The sequence below is a fragment of the Phaenicophaeus curvirostris genome, chromosome 4 (genome assembly GCF_032191515.1).
Source record: "Phaenicophaeus curvirostris isolate KB17595 chromosome 4, BPBGC_Pcur_1.0, whole genome shotgun sequence".
Classification (NCBI taxonomy): Eukaryota; Metazoa; Chordata; class Aves; order Cuculiformes; family Cuculidae; genus Phaenicophaeus; species Phaenicophaeus curvirostris.
The window spans coordinates 39,722,730-39,741,677 of NC_091395.1; the positions used below are offsets into that span (position 1 = coordinate 39,722,730).

The following is an 18,948-nucleotide window of genomic DNA, read 5'->3' on the forward strand; positions in this document are numbered from 1 at the left end:
GAATTGCTGGGAATGGAAAAGGCAGGCATGTGCATCCCACCTCTGCCCCACTCCAGCACAGCCTGGCCGGTAGAGCTGTGCAATCATGAAGGTGCTATTTTAGGACTCAGAAGATCAGGTACTAAGCTTTGCCACAGCCTCCCCGCATACCTTTGGCCGATCACCTTGTCCTTCTGTAATGAAGGGTGGTAATTACCAGAATGCTGAGAAAACAAACACGAGCTGCTTTTATGCTGAGCCATAGACACAGTGCAAAAATTCCCAACCTGTCACCAGCCAGGCTTAATCAAGAATTAGGAATAGTTAATCAGTGTGGTAAACTCAGCATGGTATTGAGACTAAGATGCGTTACAGAGGGACTAGAGACAGGTTTAGTGAATCCAGAGACGACCTCAGTATCTCTGCATGCGGCTGTACTACACTGATAAGCTGTGCTATCAGGACACTCTATGCTATACATCCTCACAAAGCATGTAAAACTGTTTAACTCGGGCAAATCCTCCACAGTGTCAAGTTCACAGTCACGTTTCAACCTCAACTAAAATGCAACCCAGCCCAGCATCACAGCATAGAGAAAAAGGGCAGTGGTGTGCACCAAACTTTGTCAAACTATTGGATGCGTTACAATTGCAGAGGGTGGTCTGATGCTGCCAAGGGACTTCACCTCAGACCTCTAACAAGCTCAACTCTGTGCAGAATTGTCGTTATGTGGTTTTTAGCACAGTCTGCTTTTGTTAGGGAAAGAGCAACACTTAGCAATATGCAGCAACCAGCAGTGAGATGATCTGCAGGTGCAGTTTGTTGCTCAGATAAATTGTGACAGTGATTTCTAAGGGTTCCTCCTTTAAGCACTTTGCATCCTGGGATAAGACAACCCAACCATTAGGTCTTCAACCAGACTGAGGTTTGAAATCTCCTCAGCACAAGTTGCACAGTCCATACCAGCCTTCTCTGGGGCTGGCAGAGCAGTTGCTAGCAACAAAAATAGACACACAGAAAAAACTTCATATATTTAGAAGAAAAGTGGAAAATACTAATTTAAAAAGAAGCAAGAGGAGGAGGAAACAAGCCAGCTTTTCTGTAATGTTTAGTATGATTCCAGACATGAATTAGTTAGATTAGCTCCTTAGCAGCACCGTAGTTTAAAAATCACAATGTTCAGGAGCCTTTTGAAGAGAAGAACAGTGTTCTTGAGCTACGAACTTCCTTGTCTATCAAAAGCATAAGGACTCACATCTGGGAAGCCACCAAGTCTTCTTCAGAACTTCTTTAACTCAAGCATATAATAAAGCACTCCTCCTCCTCCAACCACTCCCACTAGCCAACGAATTACCTATGACACTCAGAATTTATTTAGCAACATTACAAATGGGTTTTGCATCTTTTGTTTTTGGTGTTTATCCACTGCTGAGCAACAGGAGAAGCAACTGCATTCTTGTGGGAAGAAAATGGCACACAGAAAACCAAAGGCAGCTGTCTACCTTTGGGGTGGGTGTATCCATAGCTTGGTGTAACACAAATGGTTTAAATACCAGAGGCCTGACAGTCTCACTTGAAACATCAACGTCTAAGTCACGTCCCTTTTTGTACTGCATTGACAGAGGATAATTCCTCATTAACTTTGGGGATCGCATCATGTAGGCATGCAGAAGAGACTGCTCAACAAGCTTTTGGATTCAGTCACCCTTTCTGTGCTAGGGACATCAAACCCTGGTGAGAAATATAATTATAGTAAACAGCAGGGCAAAGGGGAAGAAAAAAGTCAGTTTTTACTCAGCACTAACTCCATTTTTGCTGTGCTCTTCTCTGGCTGGCAGACTGCTCTGTACAAGCACACGATGCAAGAACCAGGTTCATGGGGTGGCCATGTTTCAAGCTCAAAAAGTTGCACGTTCTAGGGAATCACAAATAGTTCAACAAAAAAGCTCAAGTAAAAACCTCTGCATTTCTCAAAGCTAAAGTGAACAAGTTTAGGACTCTTGTCCATCTTAACGCTCACAAGACCTGTACAAATCTTATAAAGAAAAATAAGGTAATGCAACACTGTAGAAAATGAAAAATGTGACATTTATGTGACAGTAACACATAGAAGAGAGGGGAAAACTCCCCAGGCACATTTTGCCTAAGGAAAAAGAGATGATGTAGCAAAATAAAGCTAAAATAATTGAAGTTAAGGACCTAGTTGAAACAATTTTGTAATATATAGGGTTGGAATTCAATCCAAGGGAAAGGAAAACGTCTTTTTGAGCCAAATATCCCAGCGCTTGACCCCCCAGCACTCTTATCGGCGAGCACAACCACTCCCTGGGAAGACACCAAGCAAACCCAAGTCTCACTTTATATTTCCACAGCCACAAACAAAAGACTGTAGGAGCAGAAGCTTGCTTTCTTAGTGAGAAACTCCTTCCTCAGGGGAATCTGCTCTCTCTCAAACACCATTTTGCCAGACCAGAATGGAATCTCTCTTGTAGCTCCAAACAAAGGAAATCCAGTTTATGAGATTATATTTATTTTTAAGTACTTGACTGTCACTCCTAAGCACTTCAGCCTTGTGTTGACCTTTAGGATTTCGAGACAAGATACTACTCTACTTGTACAGCTTAAACTGTTTTAGCTTTGGGATTGTGCCAGGCAGCCAACTGACTGCAACTATTAAAAGAGTCATTTTCCAGCATGTGGATTACTAGCATGTGGCCACTTAAGCTAATTTTATAGGGGATCAGAAGCCCTATAGGTCAGAGTCTCATGGTTTGTCACTCAGCTGTATGTCCTCTATGTCCAAAATACTGTTTATATATTCATTTGTGCTTTCTTCAACCATATATGTGAAGAGGAGCAAAGAATGTGGTGCACAGATGATTAGCAGAAGGCTTTGCTATTCTATATGACTTTTTCATTCAGAGAGAAAGACAGTAGAATTTTGTCACAAGACTTAGTTACTTTATAATATAGTTCATGTTTACTTACTCCTGTTGTAGCCTTGAAGTCCTCATTACATACGACGGAAATCTCTTCATCAGTTCTATGATCCTCCTTGCCATTTATGTAAGAGGGCAAATGGTCCAATCAGTTGTTCATTATTAATATTTGTATAGTTTCAAGTCACATTTTTTGAACAAATCATGGAATTTCAATGCAGAGTTTGAGTTTTTCAAATCCAGGTATTTTCTCTTTTACAGGCATCAGTTTTAAAAGCTCACTGGCAGCCCTCTCAGCCATACCACATTAAGTATTTACTAATACAGGTCTCAACCCTTTCCCAGTGTTTGGCAATTTATACCAGTCAGCCTGTGCATCTGCCACTTGCCGACTTGCAACAGTCTCAGTCATATGAACTCTGAAAGAGATTGGCTAAGAGTCCTTTAGAAAAAAGTTAAATCAGTTGACATGAACAAAAGCTTAACTATGGTTTTTGAAAAGTAGTGAAGTCGGAACAAAAGAGGCTCATGGAGTCTTACAAAGCCTGGGTAGAAGCACAGGTTCCTGCCTCACACAAACTGCTGAGCCAGTCCAACAGCCCACAAGCATCAAAAACATGGAGCAATCTCTCTCCTTTTCTCTCTTGTTCCTAGCTGAGGGGTTCCATCTCTTCCCTTGCCCTTACACTAGCACTTACTGGAGCCAAATTCAACTCATTAACCCAGCAGACAACTATCAGCAGCCTTTTTGCTGCAAGCATGCTGCACCTGGATATGAGTAATTGAATGAGGAACAGAGCAAGCTACATAATAGCAACTTGCAGATGAAGTCTGTATGACAGAAGGAAAGACCAAACAGGGTAATAGGGTCTTCCTCTTGTTAAGGGGGTTTGCTGTTAAATCATTTCAATCCTTATGAAAGCACAGACTTAGTAAGAGGGAAGCAACTACACAATTTGGCAGGAGAGCTGGATTGCGGTTACAGCTCACCACAGCACCATCATTTGATGTACTTTCACACAAAAACTCCTTTCATTTGCCTAAACATCCAATCTGCTTAACCTGTATAAGAGCTCACCATTTGTTCAGGAGTACCAATAGAAGCACACGCTACACAGGAGTCATAGCAGGCAATGCAGACTTTTCCTTACTTTCTAGTGTGGGCACACAAACATTTAACATCTTTGAACATGAGAAAAGAAATGCTCCAGAGTTGATAATTACTGCAGCCAGACCAGAAAGCCAGAAGCTGTATGCAGAGCACTGCAAAGAGTCTTTGATGCCAAAGTAGCTAGGCTTTTGTTTTATTTCTAATCCTTGTTAACCTGGCCAACAAGCAAACCTAAAATATTTTGGTCTAGAGACAAGTGCTTACACCCTACAAATCAGACCATACCTCAGACCTGTTCAAAGATGTTCAGCATAATTACAGTTGATCATCTCTTTCCCATTTTTTGTAAATAAGAACTTTCCAATAAGCAGTAGAATACTTAGTTTTCAGATTTCAAGAGTTCTTGTTTGTATAAATAAAATGGCATAAAGTTTCCAAATTTGCTAACAGTGTTCACTTAGGTTCCAAGTTTTGTGAAGCCTTCCTGTTAGACTCTTCCTGCAACATGCACTTACTCCACTAATGGGTTATCAGATGTCCCCACACTTATATCTCAGCTACAACAACAACAGAAATTTCAGAACTAAGATTTAAAAAAGAAAATACCAAATACCACTTACATTAATTTCAGAAAGTTTATTGCACCAAATGCCACAAAGAAATAGACCAAAATGATAGCATACATAAACCACTATAAGAAAAAAAGCCATGTAGTTTGACATTGGTATTCAGTCATTCCAAAAAAAGCCTATGGTCTCCAAACATGCAATAGCAACACACTTTTTCTACTATGGAAAAACTGCTATGTATGTCAAATTAGCCCACTTGACCTCATGATAAAAAAAAAAATCTAAAATATATTTAACAGTTCAGACTCGATTTTGATTTGGGTCCTTTTAACTGAAGTAGAAGTCACACTTGAGGGGTAAGCGACCATTTTGTGTAAACATATATAACAGTTTGGTGTGTCTAAAAAGGTTTGACTTCAAGAGTAAAGATGCATATAGAAGGGAACAGGGAGGATCAATCTATAACTCTGGAGAATGCCATTAAAAGTCAGAATCTGAGAATCAGTGTCTATTACTTTCTTTTGAGCAGAAGAAAGTTGTATACACTAGTTCAGAGAGTACCTACTTAAAATATTTAGATCTGGGTATTGTTTGGGGTTAAAGAATGCATTTAGATTAAATACTACAATTTAGCAGTTCATTCTTCCCCTCTGTGTATAAAGGTTTAGCCTTGCCTGAAAAAAGTATACATTCTTTAAATTGCACTGTGTAAACTGCATTTATGTGGGATTTTGGAAAGACTGTGCACTCCCACTTAACCAAGAAAGTGTGTATTTAAGTTTACAAAAACCTACATAATACTGATAAAACCAACTTTGGAATATTTGAAAATTAAGCTACATTATCAATTCTAAACAAATCTGTACATTCATATCACTTTTCATTCTATTAAAATAAAACCAGAAACATGCTCTAAAATTGTCTAAGAACACATTTGTAAATACTTACTGCCCTGTCATGCCACACTAATTTACATAAACAGCAAGATGCTACCAAAAACAAGTTAAAGACTTAAGAGTCAAAAAAGCCCTAGAAGGTGGAATCCTTTCAACTGAGGTAGTACATTTGGTAGAGAGGAAAACATGTATTTATCTTTCTTTAGTCTACAGCCTTTTAAAGGTAATAACTTTCATTTTGGATTTTCTTTCTCCCAAAACTAAAACTGTGAGAACAGGGTAGTTCATCATGTAATTTCTGAAGAGCAGCAAAACGTTAGAGAAAGCAGCAAGAACTATATTGTTTTAGCCTAGGCTGAAGAAAATCCAAGTGCTTTTGACTATCGGCTCACATGCCACCCCTAGGTTAATTTGATGTCTTGTCTAAAGGACGATTTTTTAAAATTTATTTATTTTTAAATAGTTAGTGTAGTGAAATTGGGTGTTACTGATCAAGGTATTACTCTTGAAATTATTGAATGATGGTTGATATTTGACATCCTTAGTACACTCCATGACAACAAAAACACACATTAGCACATATGTCTTTGAAGAAGAGTCAGAATCTGTTCAGAAAAAAACCCAATACTTTAAGAGAACTGGAATTGACTTAATGAACTCAACTATGATTTAAGAGTGACATGAAATAGAGAAAGTACATAAGGATTTCTATATACACTTGGGCAAACAGTTAATCTTCCTACAAGTTCTCCATCACAGGGCTAGTTTAAAAATACATGACTTGCTCTATGCTTATTTCTTCGTCTTAACCTTGTGGAATAGAGAGCTAACAGCTTTATGCAGAGGTAAGTTTACTTCCCAGTAGATAGAAGAATTCAGACCAAAGATATGAAAAATTTGCTTAACCATAAACAGTAGGAGAAAATCTGAACCACAGAAAGATTTTAGCCTTTTTAGGCAGAATACTAGGGACAAGTATGAAAATGTGATAAAAGAAACATCTGGAATGTTAGTTCAGAAACCCAGAATATAAAGGAACAACTTTAGAAGATTGTAACAGAATACTAAATATCCCTCTACTTGGAAACAGCCTCTCTCTACAGTAGGTCAGTCTACATATTTCCCTCAAAAAGCAACACAAGGTTAATCAAGACCCCATCACATTTAAACAACTCAATATGCACTTCTCAATGTTTCAAATCATTGAAAGTTTACTGTAGAAAAGTCCAAACATCAAGGTAGTAGGAAATAAAAACACTTTTATTAAAAGTGTGTCCCTTCAGTGTTAAAAATCTGTATTCACCAATGAGGAGAACTCACAACCAGCGACCTGGAGTATCTTATTAGAACTCACTATTCCCAAGCAACTGCGTTGCTAGCAATTTGCTTGCAAGCTTACAATTTCAGACACCTCATCCCTGCTGGCTCACAATAGAATGGTCCAACATTGAGTTTTCTGTTTCCTTAAGAATGTTTGGTTTGATCCTTTGTTCTTTCATGTCTGGTCCACAGTTTCACATCCAGCTTAACAGTGCTTTATGCAATAAAAGTAATTTCTTTTTTTACATTCATGTTATCAACCACATGAAAACAGTAAAATACAAAATTTTAGTTTGCTTTCTAGAAACAAAGGAGGCAAGTATCAACTAGTGGAGAAGTAGTGTCTGGTCTCAGAGTAGTTAACCTATTAAGGAAAGGCACCCAGATGATAGTTCAAGATTCCTGTAGAATCAAAAAGGGGAACTGCAAACATTCATAGCAATATCAAGTATTGGGGTTTGCCCCCTACATTTCATTTTACTTCAGACAATGTTCCTCTTTCATTCCTACTTAGAGGGACAACAAGTACCTGGAAAAAAGTAATACTCTTGCTAAAGGTTTGGTGGCGGGTTGTTTGTTGTCTTTCATTTCTCCGATAAGATTGTCTTCAGTTTGTGCCAACAGCTTGGTGTACGTGCGCACAGATACGCACTAACAGCACTGGTATCATGCAGAAGTTTGTCAAATTCATACTCCTTGGAGATAGTAATACGTGATGACACAAGACACAGGTTTAGTTCCCAGGACTACAGTCATAAAGAAATTCAAAAGTTACTGAAGTTGCATCGGCAACAAATGTAAACTTGTAGCAGAAATTCCATAAGGCTTTCCCACAAAATCCCTGTCTCAGAAGTCTATTCCATTTCTAGGCATGGGCTCATTTGAACGCCTCCTCACTGAAACAGAAGCAGCCACAGCTTTCTTAAGCTCTAGTCCTTAAGGGAAAAGTCACATCACCTCATGCACACCTTCATTCCCCTATAACATTTGGCTGCTCAATCCAAGTTTCTTGTTCCAAGCCCATCCCTTCTACTATAGAAAATCATCCATATCCTCTGCAAGAAAATCATGTCCCACCTAAACCACTTGTGTACAGGAACACTATATACATAGTTTTACAGCTCCTCCTCCTCCACAGCAGTGAAACATACACCACACAACACTCACAAGTGTAGTATTACAAAATCCATTCTAACCCACTTGTTCTTTTAACTCTTACTTCACGGTTTTGAGCAGCGTCATGGATGGCAGGTTCTGGTCTGCCACATAGTGTTAACTTTTGTCCTTTGAATAAAAATAAAATGCAAGGATGCAGTCACTTTAAGTCGAAGTGAGATTGTAAAAAAAACCTGAATGCCTTTTACGTTATGTAAACTGAAGTCCTCCGATAAAACATCTGGTTGAAATCAGAATCGGAAGGTGGTAGAATGTAAAGTCAACACTTGCTTTCCTCAGTGTTCCCCTTTTACCAGTGTTTGGCAACTCTGTTCTTCATTCAACATTCCCACTTTCTTTATTTTACTTCAAGGGAATGACTATCCTGAGTTTTTTAATTTATAAGAGTATTTGAGCAACATACGGGGAATGAGTACTTGCTATAGCAGCCAACAAAGGCAAGTCATTGGATTCAATCCTAGAAATTGAAGAAAAAAAAAAAAAAGAGAGAGACTTTAAAATATACAGACACCTTCACAAAAGAAGAGAAACAAAAAGATGTTTTTCATTTACCTTAAAGAAATTGGAAGTGCCTTGCTATAACAGAGTGTTTAACTATTATTAATTGCTATTACTCATAACATACTAGGAAAGGTAGGTAAGAATGTTTAAAACCAAGAAGTATGCTATTTAAATCAAAAGACAACAGTATCCTATTTTCTGGCATATAATCTTTTGTAGTTTAAACAACCACTTATTTATTTGCTAAATCATAAGCCTTAGCTTGTAGCCTTACCAGTCAGTAAGCACCGATGTACCTAGTTTAAGAAAGCACTAAACGTCTTCATCATACAGTGGCACATTCTTTCATAAAATGAGCAAGGCCTGAAATTATTGTTTTGCAATAACAATACTAGCAATGTGTCTCAAACGTAATGCTCAGCTTCAAATAACTTCCAATGTAAAGCTGCTCAGAGGCCATAACATATGTATATATTTATATGTATTTATACACATATACACACCCCCCAAGAAAAGTGCTTATATCAGGGTTTCACTATTTACAGCTACAGTTATCAGTATTAAATCTTGAACAGTCTAGATAAATTAAGTTTTACCTACAGTGAGTGCTAAAAATCATCTTCTTGGGAACGTGTATTTACTTCTTCCCCATTCCCCTCTTCTACTGTCAGCAGATGCATCCCTAAAGGTTGTATGCCAATCAAGTACTATTATTGGAAGACAGCTTCCAAACAGGACATCTGTCTATTTTCTTACATCTGCTTTTTGAGAACCTCTCTTCCCTCAAGGTACACCTGCACCAGTTAACCTTGAAAAATTCTCAAGTATTCATTGAGATAGAGTTTTCACTAAGGAGACAGAGACAGAAAGAACACATATGAATGTGTGGATAACCTCCTAATGATCAAAATGCAAACTTTCTTCATTCTGATTATTTAAGAATGACAAGTGATTTGTTCTTGCTCTCAAACTGCATCTCTTAATTTCCAGATGGCTCAGCAGAACCTACTTTTACACATTAAGCACAAGAAAGAGCACTAAATATGAAGAAAAAAAGCAAGTCCCTGTGGGAACAAGATACCAACATTCAGAAACTGAGACGTTTTGCCATTGGTTAAGACAGATATCTGCAGTACTTACCCCAGTACAATTCCTAGTTCTTTAACATGCACTCTTGTATGTCCTCGCAGATATTCTGAAAGCATTTTGCTTTTGAGATACATCTCTTGTAGTCTATCCTCAAGATGCATTATACACTGTAAATACAGACGAAAAATCTCAGAACAGCTTTAGCAATTGCATGCAAATTTTACAGAAATGTAGCCGTATCATTTTAGCTTCTAATCTTAGCTGGAACACGTTTAAGACTAGATCTCCACTTCAAAATTCTGAAGAGGCAATTGGTTTTGCTACAGCTGTGCTAGCAACATTAAGAAGTTACACTATGCTCTCAAAGAGGACTCTCTTCAAAGAACCAAGACATTCCTGCTTTCTTGGGCAAATTTGTTGCACAAACAGTACATCCATTTCCCACTCATGTCAGCCACAGTATTTCTGCTGACTTAAATAGTTGTAATCAGGTTCAAAGACACTCAAGACATCTTACTAAGAATCAAACCAGAATACTTGGACCAAAATGTCTTTGTCATAAATCAATGTCATTTTTTTCTGAAATACTCAGTTGAGACAGTAGTTCCTAAAATTAGCACTCTGCCATTCAAGAGACTAAGATTCAAGAAGTGGAAGATGTCTACCTTACTCATCATAAAATTAGAGCTCTTTTGCTTACTACTTTACTGGAGAAGCTAGATTACAAATCTTTTTTGGGTATTTGTTTTTATTAGTCCTAGGTACTTCTAGTTTAAAATTGCTTAAACATTTGATGCTGTTTGCCAGAAGGTAATAGTTCAAGTTGAAATACGAATTTAATCACTCCCCTTTTCTTTCATCAGTAGCATGCTAGACATGCGCGTTATTTTTAAATACAGTCATGTGGTACATGGTAATTTTTCACACACCAGCTGCAGGAGAGTAGATGAACCTTAGCTTTGAAGAGAGAGGAGTTTTTGGGTAAGAAAAGGTGAGTAGGTAGGATGTCATATCAGGTATTTTGCTCTAGGACAAAAGGTACATTCCATTTGATATATTCCTTCTTTCCACAGAGATGACCACTTCAAAAACGTTAAATTAATTCAGCTCTCCAAACTCCAGGAGATGAAAGCAGGAAGCACATGCAGAACCTCACATTATCAAGTGTATAATCATCCAGCAGGCGCAGACAGCAATCAGAAACAGTAGCAGCAAATAGCTTCAGGCCATCATCTTTTCAACTTGAATAAAAACCATAAATGTTAGAAATGAGATCCTGTGAAACCAGCTTTCCTAATTAAAAAATAATGAGGAGAAAAAAAAAGACTCCTGCTGATAGGTGGACCACCATGTATTTTTCTGATGGTCTGGAGCAAGACGAAGATTATTTTTTTTTAAAAAAGATTCTCTGAGCTTATACCCAGTCTTAATTATGGGAGATAAAGAATCATTTTAAAATACATGCTACATAGTAGTAGAATAAGACAACACCCAAATTGGAAAGGCAAAAGTTTTTGAGAGCAGTTTGTTTTCACTCAAATCATTATAATCATAATACATTGATTCTTGCTGAAAAAGAAACATTCACAAAAAGCCTTTGAGCCCTTTCTCATAAAGTAGCAGTTCAATAAATTTGAATCTCTATACTCATGCTAAAGGATTATGAATTTGGTTTTTTTCCAAGCTGTGAAGGAGCAAGTAAGGAAGAATCCAACATTATTCTAAATGACAGGTTCTTTATATAAGATTATCTACTCCTTCTGAACACGAGTAAAGAATCAAGAGAACTTTCCTTATAATCTCAACGCATTAATCCATTTTGTTAAAAAGGTCCACTTTAAGCAAGGTACAAAAGTTTGGGTTTTTTTAGGTTAGCTTCCTCTATGGCTTTTCTCATTGACTAAATGGAAAAAAAGAGAGTCAAGTCACTTCTAAAATTAGAAAAATTGCTTAGAATTAGTTTAAAAGTGCAGGTAAGACTTTTGACATACTGCTGACACGCAGTAGTTACACTCATCTCTTCCCTATAACCCTGGCACATTGCATAGCTCTCTGCAGCAAAAAGTGTGAAGTGCCACAAGATAGATATCACCACTTGCCTTTCTTCTAGTTTCAAGTTAGGTTTTGTTTTTCTGTTGTACAACAAAAACTTATTCATCTGAACAGTAACTTCACGTAAAGAAATGTACACTCAAAGAAAGCTTCAAGCACACTGCATTATGCTCATCTCTGATGGATATTTAGTACATCTTTTTGTAAAAATTTAAATCAACAGAACCACTACAATACAAAGTCACACTTCTCCCCCTAGAGTTTAGTGGAATACTTCACTTCCATGCACCTGTGTTTTAGCAGGAAGCAGTAAAATCCTCCAATATAAGGAACAAAGTGTCTCTAAAGTGGATTGCAGAAAATTTACAAACTCTAGCACTGTCACTCCCTGTTCCTTTTTGTAAGAAAAAGGAAATTAAAAAATCCTGAAAAAGATTCCACCTCCAAAATCCCACACACAAAACGCACAAATTACATACACAAACAGCAAGGCAACACTGAAAAGAACATTTCAGTTGAACTATTCAGTTTAGAAATGCCAGAATTTAAGGTATTAACTGTGCAAGTGTTAGGATATAATTTTATCTAAAATTTCATTTTTTTTAAATGTCCAGAATCCACAGACATTGACAATGTACACACATATTTTGCCTAGCCCTTGACTTAGTGTAATCAATACCACTAATTTTATCCAAAATAGTACCAACTAATATTTCCAGCTGTTACTGTTTAGCTCTATACTCCTCATCCACCTGCTAGCACAGTCATAGAATCATAGAATAACCAGGCTGGAAGAGACCCACTGGATCATCGCGTCCAACCATTCCTATCAAACACTAAACCATGCCCCTTAGCACCTCATTACACAGGCTTCCTACAAAGCTTCTCAAAGCTATTTGGGGAAGGGCAAATCAACTCTGTTTATTGAAAAAGGGGTGACTACTGGAAAAAACACCCCATCTTTCCTCCTCTACAACTGTGCATTAAACATTGTATTACAATTATTGCTATCAGACTGGTAGGTATAGTTTTCTTGTAATCAGCAAAACCAGCATTACCAATTTGCTCTGATGAACTCCACTACCAATGAGAACAGGAAAGGAAGCTGTGGGGTAGGGAGTATGCAATATCACAAAGTAATGTTCCCTGCTGCAACCCACACATCCACAAGCATTTTCAGGTTTTGGTGTCCTCCCATCAAACTTATAGAGACATTGGCAAAGCTACCCGAGACAGCAGTTGCTGACAGGGTTGGCTGAAATATGCATAGAACAGAAGGGTCAAGTAAACACACAAAGGCAAAATTATCTGGGAGGAGAAAGAAGAGGCATTCACTGTGTGGGGTTGGATAGAAAACCTAAGAACAGGAAGTTGTATGCTAGAAACAGGCTTGGGCAGACAGAAGGTTCAGCAGTGTAGAGGTCTACATAAGTTATATAAACAAAAAAGTTAAAGATAAATTTAAGAACTCTAGTCAAACAGAGGATCATGCTAAAACTGCCTAAGTAATTTTAGTTTTAAGGTATGTATCTTGGAGTAGTTAAGTCTAATCCGATCTTAGATGCAAATTACAGATAAAACAGTATCTGTTATTGGACTGTAGCACATATTCTTTTAAACAAGTTGTACCAGCTCTGCATTATTTCAGGTATTAGTTCATTGGTACAGCAATGCAGTGTACAAAACTATCTGCTACCTAAGGTAAGCAATTTTTCATTAGCTTCAGTCTTCAGTCAAGAGATACTTACAAAGTCAGCTGGGACGTTGAGTTTGTAAAGCTGTAAAATAGACTGCAATAAACTGGATACTTGACTGGAAACCAAAACATCCTTGCCTAACTTCATATTGTCCATCATCTTTCTCTGGCTTGTAGCTACTTGTACGTTCCATTTATCTGTGTCTGCAATAATGCAGACAGCTTCCGCTATGGGCTCATCTAGCACTGGATGCTGCAACAGACATAATAAAAACATTGTGACACTTTCATATACATTCCCACAACTAAAAAGGTTCAACTTTTATTCAAACTATGTCAGGGAATAAGAAAGCAATCCAGTTAATGTTTTTGCCCAACAGGAAACCAAAGGCATCTCAGAAATACGAAGGAATACCAACTTCAGTGACAGAGTTTACATTCAGCAATATTGGGTTAGTCAAGACTTAAGTGCCAATTTAATCAAGGCACTTGATTTTAATTAGTGCTTCAAAATCACTACTTCCATATTGTCTTCTTCAAGGATCTGACAGCCTTCCCTGAGAAAATAATTTTCTTCCAAAATGAAGAGAAATATTTATACTGATTCAGTGATGGTGAAAGTATATTTAAAGTTTCAGAGACATGTGAGGGATTTCACTATGCACAAGCAAGGCAGGGTATGCATGAAGAGACAGTATTGTATTAAACCAATCTGATGTTGTTTAAAAGAAGTTACACACACATCACTGTTTCGGACAGTATGTTAACTCATTCCAGCAGGATGATTCTTAATTGCTCTAGTGAAGCTGTTGACAATTACTAGATAAACATTTAAAATGCATAGTAAGGTCACACACTTATTTTAGTGAAAGTTTAGTTATAAATTAATTATATAATTTAGGAGTACCTAAAGCAGAGTAAGACCATGACAATGTTCTTACTACAGAAATGAGTTGTCTGTACATAATTTCTGCTACAGCCTTGTCTAATGTAGACCTTCATAAGACTTCACATCACTTCATCTTGGTGAGAACACATACCACTAAGAAGCAAAAGAAGCTGTTTCAACTTGCATATTATTTTTATGAAATACAAATAATTGTCTGCTATTGTGACTGAAGACAAGCAGTTTGAAATTTTTTTCTCTTGTTTGTAACTTGAAGTTGCAATTTTCCTTGTGTTTATCTTTGAAGAGAAAACTTAAAACAGCATAAAGGAAAGCACAGGTGATTCTTGTGTGAACAAGCATTGCACATAATGAATTGAGGGTTTATATCTTTCCAGAAGGAAGGTATGTTGAGTGTGGCTGTTAAGAACAGGGAAGTAGAAACAAACATGACCTTTTCAAAGGATCTGCTTATGAAGATTTTAGTAATATCACAACTCCTACTATAACTCAGAATAATACTTTAACTCACATGCATTGCATGAAGTAGGTCTGCTAGTAGACATTGCTTGAGTTTTTCATCATTATTTACTCCATGTAGCACTAGATCAGGCATATACGTATGACAGTAACCACCTAGAAGCGACCTTCCAAAATTTTTCACGTATTGACTGCTGATTGTATTTGACCTGAAATACAGAAATACAAAGCAGGTAAGATTCTTTCTTGACGGACTGCATTCAGATTTTAAAGGAATGCTATGTTTGGTTTATCACCCCTGCTCAAGCATCAGCAAGCTGCATGTATGCCTGTAAAACTCAGAAGTTTTCAAATCAGTCTTTGATTTGTCAAATATGAAGTTATCAGTTTAAGCAAAGATGAAGTTTCACTTGTCCTCAGATATTCTGTCCACATGACTACATCAAATGTTTCAGGCAGTTTATATTAAAAGATCTGACCACCTTGTTAGACATTTGAAGAATGCCTTTGTCACAAAACTACCTAAACCTGCTCCATCTTGGTTTTCTTTCTGCCAAGTATTTTTACAAGAATACTAACCACATCAACAATATCTGTTATGGATTCGCTTGCAATGAACTTAGTCAAGATCCCAGAGGATTTTAGACTTAAAACTTCTTACATCTCTAAAGTAGCAACAGCTTTTGACTCCATTTAGTTCTAAATTTACACTTTTTTACCTTGGTAAAGGAAGTTCCACCTCTGCAAACTCTTCAAGTTGTTTGTTGACATTATCTTGATGCACTTCATCAGCGTCAGGGATACAACAATCACCTTCTTCATCACTGGCTCCAAGAGCACTGTCTGAACTCTCATTCCTTGGAATGTCCCCTTCAACTCTGAAGGGAATTTTCCTTCCAGCATCCCCATAGGGGACATCTTTAGCACCTACTTTAGGGGCATCCCATTTGACATCAGAACCTGCTTCTACACAACCAGGGCAATAGTTATCCAGATTGCCAGAGCATAAAGACCTAGTTTCTTTCAGGCCTGGCAATTTTACAGTTTCTATGCTATCTGTGGGCAAAAGTGGTTTACTAGATACTGTGTTCACTAAATTAACTTCACTTCCTTTACTTTCCATATGTTGGTTAAGCATAGTGTCCTTCCCCTCACAAGGTGAGACTTGTGAATAACAAACATTGTGTTTACTGAAGGGTATAAGGGCAGCTTCACAATCTTCTTTTTGATTCTGGGGAGAATCCACAGACAGATTTGTGGAACTTGAGGCACAGTGTATCACCTCTGGATTTTTTCTGAAAACCTTCAGATTTTCTTCCACTTCCCTTCTACGAGTTTCTAAGTCTGACTCTGGTGATGTAGAACTTCCAATCTGAAAGGTGACCTTTTCCAAGTGTGAACTCCTGTGGCCAGACCTTTCAGGACAAGGTAAGGCAGATGACCTACTAGACAACTGCTTTTCTACTTTTCTCTCATTCTGGTTCTTGGTCTTCTTCATATCCATCAAATCCTCCAATTTAGATGGCTCTTCACAGTGGTAGGATCTGGCTCCTGTATCAGTGACTGTTCTTTTCCTACCGTCAGCTGCTCCTCTGTGGAAACTGCTAGTTGGACAGTCAACAGATGCTTCGGAGTTCTGACTGCCCTTTCCTACTGCTTCTCTCTTTTCTTTTGAGGAGGCTGGGACAGCATGAGTGCTTTCTGCGTCATGTGCCCACTCTATAGTACTATTGCTCTTACTTCCATCACTCTTTGGAGGCAGGATTGGTGGCACAAGAGCAGGTTCATTTTTAACAGTAACAACCACATAATCCGACTCCTCTACCTCTCCTTTTTCTAGTGCAGTTGTGATCTTGCTTCCATTTAGGACTTGCTCTCCTTCCCCCGCCTTCTCACTCCACATCAGATGATTTTCTTGCAGCTCAGAGCAGCGAATGAAGTAAGTTAAAACGTAGAGCAAGCGCTGCACCAACTCCTTATGCTTTCCAACAATAACAGTTCGAGTCAATCTAACTGGAGAGCCTATGGCACCATAGAGATCACCTAGATAGGAAAACAAATTTCACATTTGGTTGCAATATAAGCCATGCTGTTTAAATTCAACACATTTTGAAATATCACTTACTATGGACACACATCAGACAGTTAATTTTTCATAGGAAGTTCATAGAAGTTTAAAATAAAGAACAAAATAAATCCTCTAACATTTCTCATACCTGCTTGTACCAGGTTTTGGTGGTTTTTTTGTAGGGATTAGTCACTAATACTTAGGTTTTTTCTGTTCAAATCCACTAAAGTTTTTACTTATATTATGCTTACAAGACTTAGAAATTGACATAATAAGTGGTGAAGAGAATATGGATCCAGCTAAACTCTGAACTCATTTGTTTTCACAAAGTTATTCTGTTTTATTGTGATCACTTTTTCTGTTAAACATAGAAATTTTCATACAGATAAAATCTAAATTGTCATTTCCAGGACCAAGATATCAAGAAAGCAAAAAATGGATTCTATGATCAGATTAATGAACAAGGTTCTGAAAATAAAACTGGCATGTAACTAATTTATTGGGCACTTCTACGTGCTTGGAGTCAGCCCTACTAACACGAGCATTTATGTTTGTCAGGGAGTGGCAGAGAACTAGAAAACATATTCACTACTAAAAAATACAACTACCATATGATAGGTAAGTACTACAATCTGAGTGCTGAACCAAGAACTGCTTATTTGCTAGCCCATTTATCCTGAAGAACTATTTTAATAGAACTAAAGCTCATATCCTACTTTCAACACATTTGTTTGGGAGAGTGGTAATTATCTTCCAGTTACCTATAATCCTCTATCAGCTGAAGTTTCTACTCCAAAGTTCTGGGAGAAGTAAACAGATAGCTAACAAGGGAACATTTACATGCTCTATCACACCTAGATGGGTTAATTCAAGAAATGCGTGCTACCAGGTTCAGTTAACTCGGCTGTCTTTACCTGACACCCATTAGAGAACACCCACTATGTATCTTTGACCAAACTGTGGCCAACATGACCAGCAGATGGGAGACAACCCCCAAAAATCCACTTTCTTTAAGCACCATTGGTGTTCACCTTAAAAGCAGGCTTCTCTGGCTTGAGACTTCATCAGCTACCTGCTAATCTACCAGATTGGTTTAGGCGCTTAATCGCTGCTTAGGGCTTCTCAAATGTTGCCACCAGGATTTTGTAACTACACCTCAAGAAGCAACGCTAAGTGAAAGTTATAATCAGTTTCAGGACAGTTTCTACCAAGGGCAACGGAACCTCTGGTATCAATATGAGGAGCAGGCAAAAAAAGCCCCTAACTCCACATTTACGCCAGCCTCCTCTTTGCCATACAAAACATAAAAGGAATAAAGCTCCTCACCACATTCCTGCAAAATAAGTATCAATGAGACAGTGAGTGAGGGCAATGGAATTACTATCTCCCCTGCTAAGATCTGCCATCTGCTAGATGATGTCAGCACTGCACTGGGGAGGCTGCTGTGTGGTGGCACCAGTGTGCAGTCTTCTCCCAGTTAAGAACGCCTTTGCAGACAGCCCCATAGCCTAACATTCCAGCAAAATCATTCCTCAGTAATAGAAAGTAAGCTTCAGCTGGGATTAACCTCAATGCTTGCTGTGCCACAAGAGCTAGCATTTTGGAAAGGAAATGGGAAGATATCTTTTTATTTCAAGTTGAGCATAGTTGCTATGGAAATGAGATTCAGGCTTCATGTTCATTTGCACAATTGACTTTTATATAAAGCCATTACTAATAACAGTACAAACTGAAAATTTTGGTCATCAAGACATATTAATGCCTACTGCTAAGGACAGCAGATCGAAGATGATGTTTAACTGACACTATTACGTCTTCCTGATAGCAGTACTTGCAGTTCTAACACCATGCAACTGTTATTTATATGTAATATGTCTGAACGAAGGTCTGAAGGTAGAAAGACAGGTACATCAAAATCCTTTCCTTAATAAAAAGTCATTTCCATTTCAAAGTACTAAGCCACATGATTTTTTACATTTTTTCCCCTCCCTTTCTAAAGAAAGAGACCAGCAGAGGGCAACATCTTACTTTCATTATCAGTTACTGCAACTACCCGACAGTGGCTTTTGCACTTTTTAAGAACAAAACCCTAAAGCATTTTGAGTTCAGGCACCTGGAGCTTGGCTAGGGAAATTCTGGTAGCAACATACAGCCTGGGAAGATGCAAAGAGAAACAGTTCTTGATC

At 37.9% G+C, this 18,948-nt stretch overlaps 1 protein-coding gene across 4 annotated transcripts in view; it reads right to left on the reverse strand.

Moving 5' to 3' along the window:
- Positions 1-4,650: 4,650 nt before the first annotated feature.
- The window catches only part of FNIP2 (folliculin interacting protein 2), a 51,350-nt gene continuing 37,052 nt past the window's right edge, over positions 4,651-18,948 (reverse strand). For all 4 annotated transcript variants that reach the window (XM_069855839.1, XM_069855837.1, XM_069855838.1 and 1 more), the window contains 5 exons: positions 15,414-16,737; positions 14,747-14,903; positions 13,381-13,581; positions 9,632-9,747; positions 4,651-8,447 (listed from right to left, as the gene is read on the reverse strand). In XM_069855839.1, coding sequence (XP_069711940.1) covers positions 8,369-8,447; positions 9,632-9,747; positions 13,381-13,581; positions 14,747-14,903; positions 15,414-16,737 — 1,877 coding nt within the window. In that variant the 3' untranslated portion in view covers positions 4,651-8,368. The remainder of the gene's footprint in view (positions 8,448-9,631; positions 9,748-13,380; positions 13,582-14,746; positions 14,904-15,413; positions 16,738-18,948) is intronic.